The sequence below is a fragment of the Cataglyphis hispanica genome, chromosome 11 (genome assembly GCF_021464435.1).
Source record: "Cataglyphis hispanica isolate Lineage 1 chromosome 11, ULB_Chis1_1.0, whole genome shotgun sequence".
Lineage (NCBI taxonomy): Eukaryota > Metazoa > Arthropoda > Insecta > Hymenoptera > Formicidae > Cataglyphis > Cataglyphis hispanica.
This window is the reverse complement of record NC_065964.1, coordinates 6126284-6138304: the sequence shown is the minus strand read 5'-3', so window position 1 is coordinate 6138304 and position 12021 is coordinate 6126284. Positions and strand designations below refer to the sequence as shown.

The 12021-nt window shown below is 42.1% G+C and overlaps 1 protein-coding gene across 1 annotated transcript in view; it reads left to right on the top strand.

The window, feature by feature from the left end:
* LOC126853153 (GATA-binding factor C-like) overlaps positions 1–9520 on the top strand; it is a 71915-nt gene extending 62395 nt beyond the window's left edge. Inside the window, exons 6-8 of the mRNA XM_050598671.1 lie at positions 6369–6558; positions 6929–7131; positions 7631–9520. Coding sequence (XP_050454628.1) covers positions 6369–6558; positions 6929–7131; positions 7631–7657 — 420 coding nt within the window. The 3' untranslated portion in view covers positions 7658–9520. The remainder of the gene's footprint in view (positions 1–6368; positions 6559–6928; positions 7132–7630) is intronic.
* Positions 9521–12021: the final 2501 nt, after the last annotated feature.

The following is a 12021-nucleotide window of genomic DNA, read 5'->3' as shown; positions in this document are numbered from 1 at the left end:
GAAACGGGACGAAGAAAAAAACGGCTCTCGAAATAGTCGAAATGTTCTCGACTATCGTTCCGATCACGGACGGATCCCTCGTGCTAATCGAACGCGAAGATTATTTCTAGATGAATTAAATGATCGACAGACTTGAGGAGTGCGTTGATGTTTAGAAATAATAATTTTTCAGCAGAAAATTATTTTCATACATTCTTTAGAGGTTTTTATAACAAAGTTTCTTCATCGCAGAAATTTTAAGTATCAAGTGCGTTAAACATTGATATCGCATGAAAGCGCGGTCGAAACTATTTCTCGGAATTATCGTTAATTGCCAAGTAGTCGACGAGTAATCGCTCGAGACAATTGCTTGATCGACGAAGATTCTTATTATTGCAAGATATGATCGGGTCGGGAAAGTTGTTTCCGGAGCGTTTCGCCTTCGATAGAAGAGAAGGCCGCGACGAATCAATCATTTCGGTGGCAGACGTATTTCTCTCGCGTCGGATTCTCCTCTCGTTCCTCTCTCTCTCTCTCTCTCCTCCTCTCACGAGATCCCCGACAGGTCGTGTGGCGGGGGAGAAGGAGATGGCGGGATCGGGTGGAGAGAACGACAGATCTGGCGTCGTTAAGATAGAGCGGACCGATAGCGCTCCATGGCTAAACTCAAACACGACCCCGGGGCTCCACGCTCGAAAATACACGGATTATTCGTGCCAGGCTACCGGGTGCTCTGAATATGGTAATCGTCGCCCGAAAGCCAGCCTCCTCGCGCGAGAGGCACGGCGGGGTCAGCGAGATCACGCCACGTCGCTCGGCTCTTTTGTAGGCTAGACGAAACTCTTTCCGTTGGCAGTCTAGTTTCTAAGCTAAGCTTGTGGAAAATTGAACGAATTTATTTTACATTAATAATAAATTCACAAGCGCTACTAAGAAAGGAATTCGAGCTCGCGAGATTTAATCTAAAGTTCCATTAGGTTATACATACTTTACAGACATAAGTATTCAGAATTTCATTTATATGTCTTGAATAATATTTAGGGAGAAATAATTTTATTAATTTCTTGTTATAAATTGATATAAAATTATTTTATTGATATAAAATAAAATAAAAAAGATTATCTACCTTTGGAAAACTCGATTACACACATGAGATAAGCAAGATGCCATAAAAAATTAAGCGATTAAACTTTGCTGCATTAGAAAGTCTCTTCTTCCTTCGCGGCTATCCTCCTTTTTTCCCGGCGCGTCCGGCCCGCTCGAAAACAAAGGCACCGGACACACCGATCCGGGACCGTACTCATTAATTCTACAAGGTTGCTCGATAAAAATTCGACGAAGAGCCTCCACGAAAAAGTACGCGCGGAGCGCGTATCCCCGACTTGCTTTCAATAACAAAGTCAGCTATGTAATCCAAGATGTTGCGCTATAGGAGCGCGATCGGGGACCTCCTTGCTCGAGGGACGCGTTCCTGAGCGTTTCTCGTCCGACCCGAGGAGCGTCAAACTTCTAGTATTACACCTAGAATGCACACGAGTGGATTAGCTCGCGACAAACAACGTGTCGACGTGTATTTCGCCGGCGGATGCTCTCTCGGTTTCCGAGAAATGAACGAGATAGAACGATGGCAACTGGCGATGAGATCGCGCATCGGTGCTCCATCCACATTGTTTGCGGCCCAATCTCGCTTGTAAATCTCGCCGCTTCTCCGTTTTACAAAGTACGAGACGAACACGATCCTGCTTCTGTCTCTCTCTCTCTTCTCATTCACCGGAAGACGAGAAAACGACGGACATCCACGTCATTTCTAAACAAGACGAGGACGAATATCTGTCAAATGCGCGGTGAAATATTCTTTTGATTAGAATGTCTCTTTAACGTAGATTTAATCTCTTCACGATCGTCGATCTCTCTTTCGATCGTCGAATTCCTGCCAATTGTCTTGAGCGGTAAAGACTTTGCGATGCGTCTCGTGCATATGGGATCGTCGCGAGCATATCAAGTGGCGGGCTTCAGCGTAATTCGGACTTCTGCGTAATTCGATTTTATAACTTCCTCGCGGCCCTTTCATCCTACCCTTCATAACGTGTGCCGCGACTGCGAAATGTAAGAGTAAAGGATATATATTCTGCGTTTCATTATGGTAGCTTCTAATCTGTTGAAGGAAATTTTCATATACAAAATATTCCTGCTTTTCATAAATTAAATTTTATTAAATAAATGATAAATTAAAAATTCGTATTTTTATATTTAAATATTCTGGTTGAGTTTGATTTTAATTGTGATTAGTAGGAGAGAGATGATCGCTGTATCAAATTTCAACTAAATTTCTTGAAATAGAGAGAGGAGGAAAAGGGGGGACTATTTATTACAGACCGCCGTAATTTCTTTTAGTTTTACCGAGCCGTCTCCCGTCTCGGGACCGTAACGATCCTTCTTTCTCCCGGGCTCTTTTTTTTTCCGAAACAACTGGAGAGGACGAGACACAGAGCGGAGCGGTCCTAAAATTATTCTTCTTATCGGTCAATCACAGTGTGTGTGTGTGTGTGTGTATATATATATATATATATATATCCTCGACGTATACTCGCGCGCGTAACAGCGACCAACGAGATCGAGATTCATATCGGAAGAGACACAAGGTGCCTCTGTTCTACGGGAAGATTCTCCGGTCGCCTTTCTCATCTACTCGCAGACGCGAGATGCGTAAAGCTCTTCGTCCTCTATTTCGTCGCCTTCTCGTTCTCTTAATAAGCAACAACGCAAATTCCTGTTGGCCGCGACAAGATTGAGGCTTTGTGTCGCCTCATTCTGGGATCGGATCCGCCCGTTATCCAGTCTCGATAACGCGACTTTGTCGTGAATTATTTGCCGGATCGTCTATGATCGCTTATCGTAATCTCGAATGCCTAGCTCGAGCGTGTAAACTACGTGAAATCTTGGATCTTTGCGAGTCTTTGACGAGTGTTTTTGGGCCTCCTATAATTTTTCTCCGAGAGATCGACCTACGCGGCTTCATCAAGATCATCCGGAAACCGCAAGTAATTACAGGGATTATTATTCATGCCATTGTCGCGCACCGTGAAAAGTCATTTGTCAAGCTGTTTTAAGACACGACGGCAGGTGGATCGTTCGCAAGCGGAGACGACCTAGTGCTGCCAGATTTCAGGTGTCGATCGGAGTCGATAAGAAATATTTTGATGCCTTTTTTCACGAATAGAGTCTTCATTCATTGACCTCACCTCACACTGATTACGCATGCGATTCGCGTCGTGCAGTTGCATCGTGTGTGACCGCATCAATCTGCATTCGAATCTCCCCCCTCCCCATCTTCCTCTTCCATCTCATCTCGACGTTTATTTTTCGCCTTCGTTTTTCTCTCTCTCTCTCTCATTTCATTTATTTTTGTTTACTATTTTCTATTGTTTTAATACGTTCCGTTTTTCTTATATACAGATATATATATCTTTTTCTTTTATACGCGGCTTCTCGTCTCTTTTGGTTGCACCTCGCGCTTTCGGACACCCGCGAACTCTCCCACCGATCTCCGGTGCTTGCCTATTAAATCCCGCTCGTATTGTATTCAAATTAGTTCGAGCTTTCGCGTGTCCTTCCTTTACCTCCGCATCGCTCTCTTTCCAATTCTCTCTGTCGCGAGTTGTCGCTTATTAAAAGGCCCATTAACGGATAGTCGCTACTTGAGATTCTTACTTGGTTTACGAAAGTTTTCTGCGTATATTCTGTGTAATATGTAACAATCCAGACGATATAAAGAAATTACAAATTGGAAACTATGTAAAGCGATAGTCGCATTTAAAGTCGCTTCGATTATGATGCTAAAAAGACGCTCGTCGATCTCTACGACTTAGGGCAGAACCTAATCTTATATACCGTGTCGGTGAAGAACGACGTCCGGCAAGACGTGCAGTTCACAGAGAGTCGCCGCGCCCTAAAGAAGGGAGCGACCCGTTAATTCGGCAAATTTTGACCAATTGCGTAATTCCGAAAAGAGTCGTTGACCGTCTGGACGAGATCAGGGTGAAAAAAAAAATCGCGCCCCGGGGGCGGCCGGAGAAGCGGGAGGAAGGAGCGGATGATGCGCCTTTATACATACACACACACACACACACACACATACACATACGCACCTCCTTTGCGTCCAGCGCAATACCGGGAAACCTTTTCTCCCAAGTTGGCAGTTGCGTCACGTCGCGGCGACTACAAAAGCGCCGCGATTCTTCCTCCTCCTCCCCCCTCCCCCCCCTCCCCTTCCCCTTCGGTCCGATGCAACACACAACACTTGCATACCATACTTATTTCGTGCCCGAGCATTTCATGAGCGCGGGTCTCGCCGTTATACAGGGTGAGCGGAATTAATTAAGCCATCGTTGGAGTTAGGCGTTTGCCGACGATTCCTTCGCGAAGTGTCTCTTTACGGAGATTTTTCCTATAGACTTGGGGAATACACCATAGTTCGATTTCATATCTTTTTAGTTATCGAGATACAAGCAGCTCTCCTCTTTCCCTTCCGCCTGTCGCTGTCTTAAATAATAAAGATAAGTCTGCACGCACCGGACTTCCTCTCTCGAACATTGGCGCTTGTTACGGAACGATTTTCGTCTTGTAAGACACCGCCAACAGATGCGACTTCCGCCTTTTCAAGCGTCAACCGGGACAATGCTGTTTTTTTTCGCGCCAGCGTGAAAACAATGCCATAACAGTGTTTGCCTCGCCCCGGTTAATTTCCCTTGGAGATTACACTGTGCGGTGATGTCGGCGAAACCAGCTGATCAAGTCCCGCTCTTAAGTCCCCGAATCGTTCGCGCCGCGCGAGTCCCGAGCGTTTATTTTTAGCAGGCGTATTAACGTTAATTCCGATTGAAGCAAAAAAAAGCCCCCCCCCCTCTCCTATCCTTTTCCTAGCGAGAAATAATACCGCGATACTCGCTTCTTGTTCGGCGAGCAAAGTATGCCGGTGACGTAGCATCTCGCGAATTGCTCTCGAGGACGATCGTCGATTCGTTAATTGCACCGGCTTCCAGAGACTACCGAGAATCTGAGGGATTCCTTAATTGCGTTCTCGTCTGGTAAACCGGCGAAATTGCGTCGGCGACGTACTCGCATCGCATCTCTTCCACGTCTCGCTTTCTTGCAGAATCGATTTTAGAAAACCGTTGACATTTATATCTCTTCGTACTATTTGGATAATAAACGAAAGAATATGCGTGTTTTCAATGTTTACATTTTACATTTATTGTTGTCGTGACTTTGGCGCTGACAAAATTTGTGAAAAATCTTAACGAAATACACGATTCTGTAACGTCTCATTATTTATCGGCATTTATTAATTTATTCGCTAGCAATATGGATTTCCGTGAAACAGAAATTTGCAATTTTCGCAATTGGCGCACATTTTCATGCAAATTGGCTCGGTTCGAAGAATAATAAAGCGGCCAGCGAATGTAAATATCTCTTAATTACGTTCGGCGCAGTAATTATCTAACACATGTGCTTGCGAAAATTTGGCGAATCTTGATTTAATCCTGGCTACAAAAGATAGAATCATTCTTTTTCCAATTATCGATTTTTATATATATAAATTCACCTTGATATATATATATATATATATATATATATATATATATATATATATATAAGTTCATTTTGTGAAGATGAAGAAGAGAGAATCTTATTCTCGCTTTTCAGAAGATCCGATTTGATTGAGCAGCTTTTCCTTAAATTCACTATTATAAGAAAAATGAATTCGCGCGTGATAGATGGAGAGAAATATACTTTCGCACATCGAGAATTGATTTAACATGATGGGGCGGCACAAAAGTATATGAGAATTCGAATGTAACATCGGAGAGAGAGAGAGAGAGAAAGTGAGAAAAATCGCAGATTGAAGTCTAGAATAAAGAAGAAGCGAGTGGTTTCCCTGTCGAACATTGCAACGCGCGATGATTTACGATGGAACGAGTAGAGAATGCTATCGCGTTGCACTCTGCTGCATAACGTCTTTCGACGATGCCTTTTCCCTTCTTCTTTTTCCCTCTCCTTTCTCCGTCTCTCAAATCACATTACGTCATTGCATTGTTCGCATCAGTAATTTCAGTTTATCCTTGATTTTTCACGTTCCACATCAACACGTTTGGTTCGTAATTTGTCGCTCGTAAACGCCTCATCCTCTTTCTCTACCGTAATAAAAAGTATCTCTTGCGAGAAGTAATTATTAAATTTGCGCGCTTAAATATTTCAGTTTTTTTTTATTTCCTTATTATAACGAAGCAATATTATATACCATGTGCGAAATATTCATGCGCGCGACAAACTCGCTTTTAGAATTAATAATTCTAAACTTACCGGATTGTTGTCTACGACTGTTCCAGGTGAACCGGCCATTGACGATGAAGAAGGAGGGCATCCAGACGAGAAACAGAAAGCTCTCATCAAAGAGCAAGAAGAAGAAGACCGGCGGTTGCCTGGGCCTCGGCGGTGTCATGGGCGACATGATCAAGGCCACTGGACACCTCGACCTCGACAACAAACCCTTCCACTCCGGATTCGGTGCGCCGATGGGTAAGTCGAATTCTCCTTCAAAACTTGGAATTTTAGCTACCTCAAATACTCCAAGATTCTATTCAAAACACCAAGAAAACTTGTCGGAATAATCCGCGTCATAAATATATACCAAATAATAACAATTCTCGATTACTTTATAAAAGATGCTTTAAATCTTAAGAATAATCGGTGAAAAACTAATCAAGACTAAGGATACAATTGATATGGGTACTTGTAGAATATTTTTTATTTAATTTTATTTCATATAATTATATATAATTTTATTTCACTGTATAAACTGAGAGAATTGAGCAAGCGTCTCTCTCTCTCTCTCTCTCTCTCTCGAAGAAGTATTAATAGAGCAACGTTTCTTGCATTATCGTTCCAGGTACGTCCCAGCATCATCATACGATGCATCCAGCGATGCAGCATTACATGTATCACACGGGTGTCAGCGTGGCCGGAGGTCTTCATCAGGGATTTGCGCCACCGGCGCCGCCCCCTATCCACCCGCATTCGCATTCGCATTCCCATTCTCATCACATGACGAGTCTTCAGGGTCTGCAGCTGGCCAGCGCGACGAACGCGATGGTGAGTGCGCGATCTGTTACCCTCGTCGGCGCAATCGACCAAAGGCCTCGGCCGCCGATAATCGATTTATTTAGCGGAATCTGTTGATCTGCCTCTGAGCTTCCTCCTCTTCTTCGAATCGTAAACCGAACTTAATAAGATCGACTTTGTAATAACTTGAACGTTTAAATTTTTAATAATTTCAGTCAAATTTAATGAGAAATTTAAAAGTTTCTTATTTTGTTCGACAAATCTTTAATTTATATTTAATAATTATATGACTGATTATTTTAATTAAATATATTTAATTAATTTTATTTAATAAATTTATTATTATTTTTAAAATATATATATATATATGTATTTATTACTCATCTTGTGCGATGTTTTTCCGCCATTCATCCCTATTTCTCTCATATTAATCGCGGCGGACGCCGCGAAAGGAGAGCCTTCACTCTCGCGGCCGACAAGTGGAGCAGCAGAGCACATCAGGAGTGTGGTAATCTTTGTCTGGTTTCAGACCGGCTGGCGATCGGAGTTCACATGAATCGCGAGTGACTAAGCAGCTCAGGAGGACACAGCCCACCACTGTCTTGCAATGTTGTAAAATGCGTAAAGGGAGAGAAAAAGAAAAGAGAAACGAAAAAAATAAAAAACGATGGGAGTGATATATATATATATATATATATATATACACACGCTCCTCTTTTCTTTCTCGCACGCGGGCGTCTCCTTCTTACAAAGGAGACACAATCGATCACCGATGACACGGAGGAGAAAAAAAAAAAGAATATTCCCGCGACAACACGCGGGACAAGTATCCAGGGCTCACGTCGTCCTCGCGGGGGCACGTCCATGAGAGCAGCGCGTCCGTTGGATCTCTCTTATAAAAGTGAAAGCTCTTGTAAATATGTAAAGTTTCATGTGTTAGGGCCATCGAGCCCCGGCCCCAAGTACAAAGGAAAAAAATCAGCTACTGTATCGAGTCTTATATATCATAAATATGTATGATATATAAAGCGTATGTAAATAAATATTACATAGATACAAGAATTTATTATATATATATATATATATATTATATATATATATTATGCGCATACGAGCGTGTGCGTGTGACGGAAGGTCGGGTGAGTGCGCGCGTGTATATGCGATGACCTGGTCCTTTGTGAAGCTGGCTCTCCTCGCTTGGATATATTCTAGGCGAGCGATCGGAGATGGTGAAACTGTCGCGTGAAACTTGGTCCTTCTCACGTGAAAGATCCACGCTTCCCTAGAATCGATTCCGGGGAGAGTCGCGACAAGCTCGCTCGCTCGCTCGCTCGCTGTAGGCGCGCGACACGCTTTGCATGGGAATCGACGCGCAACATCGTGCAATTTCGGGGGAGAAAGAGTGAGAGAGAGAGAGAGAGAGAGAGAATTTTATTAAAACGAGAGTTTGTGTAACCCGCGGTGCGGGATCGTTTGGACGTTTTCGCGAAGATTCTCGATCGATCATGAATTTTAAATTCGTCAGAGTGTTTTCCTTGTCGAGCTCGGTCTTTCGAAACTTCAATTGGAACGACGAACGATAATTCACTCTGTACCTTCCGTACGATTTCTTTGAACAAAGAGAACGTTAAAACGTACCCTTTTTCCTTTTTTTTTTTTAAGAGTAACCACTTTTTATTGCACAGCAAAATTATGTTAACAAATCGATATATCTCTATTCTTTTTTCGGATACTGTTAAAGAACGTTTTCGAGTAGATACGAGCAGCAATAATTCAGAAACATTAACGATACGCAGACAAAAATCGGTCCACGAAGAGCCCATTAATCCAGAAACATAATTCGCTTCCCTAGGAATTGAAACACCTTCTTGTGATATCTCGATCGTGGATTCACGCCAGTAATCTCCGAAATCGAGTTTTCTTCTAGTTTTTTTTTTAAGACTTTCGAATATACATACCTTTTTTATACTTATCACCGTCGGCGTCCATTGGTCCAGCACCGTACTGTGTCGTACCGGTTAGTGATAGTTAATGTAAGTGTAATAAAAACACGATTATAGAGTAAAACTCGTAAATTATACACGAAGCCTTTGGCGAAAGAGAGAGAAAGAAAGAAGGATCGATTGTCGACGACGCGATCGCCAGATTGCATGAGCGTTAGCTTCATAATTTAGTCATGGCGGACACGAGAAATCCACACTTACACATAAACACACACCGAACAGCAGCAAGAGTCAGCGCAAGAAATACAACACATGACTAATGCAAGTGTAAATTTTGTATCTTCGAAATTGTGTATCGTTATTGTAATAATAGTACATATATATATATATGCAAATGAAGAAAATAAAAAGTATATATATTATATATAATAAATAAATATATATATATATATATATATATATATATATATATATATATATGAAACACATGTCGCGCGACGGGAGCGACCGTCGTGCGCGTCAAGTGATTGTGTATAATTAGCAATTAATTCCGCATCACATAAACACAACTATGCATATAAATAGTCGGCAGAATATATATATATATATATATATATATATATATATATATATATATATATATAAAATTGACGACTCATCGGCGAGAGGTCGCGAAGAGGAGTGAGATATCGGGGAAACAAGGAGGGAAGGGGCGGGGGGAGGGGCGATTATTAGTACCGTCATTATCATTATCGATCATCGTCGATTGTTTGTCCATTGATTGATTGCTACTCGTGAGAGAAACTCACTCGCTTGAGTTCCGAATACATTGTGATTTTTCGATTTTAGAGGTTTTATCACTCGCGTATGTTTTTTGCGAATCTAGCTAGCCGTATATAGATAATACGAGTGAGATGGGGAGAGATGATGACTTGGGGGGAGGGGGAAGGGAAGAAAGAGTTGGAAAGGAGGAGGAGGTGGAAGATGAATATATATATATATATCCTGGAAGATATCGCACGGTACTTTTTCCTCTCGCCGCGGATAAGGACGAGACAACGAGGTGAGAAGGTAGCGGCGATTTTCCAAAAGACTGAAGGAGGAGGAAAGGGAGGTGAGCAAAAGTCGGTATCGATCGATTATTTTCGTGCGAAATTGCACGTTTCCCGGAGAGGACCGTGAAGGGACAGAGGAGAGGAGAAAGGAAGTATCTATTAATAGTATTATTAGGAAGTAGCGTGTAGCTTGTGTAAAAAAAAATAAAAACAACACACAGAAATATATGATTTTTAAGTGAGGCCTATCGCGCACACCCGCACAAACTCGCGAGAAGGATCGAGATATTGTGAGTGCGACGAGGAGAATATCGTAAAGGGAGAGGAACGGGGAGGCGAAGGAGCGATCCTTTCGCGCGCGCGCGCGCGACGAGGATGTTTATTGGATGTAAAAAGCGACACATTGTAAGATACCATTGTAAAAAGAAGGTTTTAACTTAAAATAAATTAAATGATAAATCACGCATACACCGACCAATCTTTAATCGAGCATTATTATAAATTAACTATAGATGTGTATATGTACAATGTATAGTGTCATGCTCTCTCCTTTCTTCTATCTCCTTTCTTTCTCCCTCCGTGTGTCTCTATCTTTCTTCCTCTCATCGTTTCTCTCTCTTCTTCTACCTCTTTTTTTCGCGCTCAAAACCGTCCGTATTTTTTTACTCCTGCTGCCTCGACTTTACGTCCGATTTATTTCCTTCTCGCAGAACCGGATGTTTTTTTTTTCTTTGATCAATAATACCGTTGATATTCATCGCGTTATCACCCGATATCAGAACGACGTAAATTTTCCTCGATGACTCGAGATCATTGCGCGTCCTTTAATAAATCATACATGCCGTACAATCGTTATTACTGAATTATTAATGATTTTATTCTCCGTATATATATATATATATATATATATATATATATATATATGTGTGTGTGTGTGTGTGTGTGTGTGTGTGTGTGTGTTTTTCTCATTGTTTCCCTTTTTTTGTCACCAGCGTGATGATGTATCGTTATCTGAAACGATGTCGCATCCACGAAGTCAATTTATTTTTGTTTAGAGTAGTATTTATTACGCACGCGAAAGGGAAAGAGATAATTCTTTAATCAATCGATAATAATATCGTTTCGAAATTATTAATGATTCCATTTCACGGCGCCATAATGGCATCATATCATTATTGATACGAGATTTTTTTGTCCGCTTAGAAACAATGAAGCCTGGAGCAGAGTGTGATGAATCGCACGCGATCACAAATCTTATGGTAACACGACGATAGGTTGCATGAAAATCCATCAACATTATCGGCAAAACAAGAATCGCGCATCTCTTATCGCGACTAATCGCGTCATGATTAATAATAGCGATAGCCGATCGACGTCTTGCTTTATTTTGAAGCCGTATCCGCTTTCAGGACGTATCTTTTACAAGCACAATTTGCATATAGTTTGCTTCCTATTGAATTCTCATAAATTTCAGAAAGATAGTCGTATCGAAGAAAATAAATAAAAGGCTCAACATCGCGATAAATCGGTAAATGAGACGCTCGCACAAAAATTCAAACGGTGACGCGCGATTATACGTGTGTAACTTTAAAAATTAAGGGGGCCGCTCGTGCATGGCATCGCAGGAGCACAGCCATGCGATGCCATCGAGATACAAAGTAGGAGGAGGGCTCCAGAGATCGATGTCGATTAGCGTACCCTTATTAATTAAAAGGCGTAACTTAATTGAGTCTTATCGGGTCAGACGAGGTGTTTACATGTAAATCGAGGCAGCAACCGCGAGCGAGATAACGTCGCGATCATCGCGACGCGCAACTAAGTCCCCTCACCCCTCTTCCTTTTCCTCCCCATCCTCCCCCTCGTCCGTTTCGCGTACGATAATATCGATAGCCGCGTGCGACAACTTGGGTCATGCTCGACGT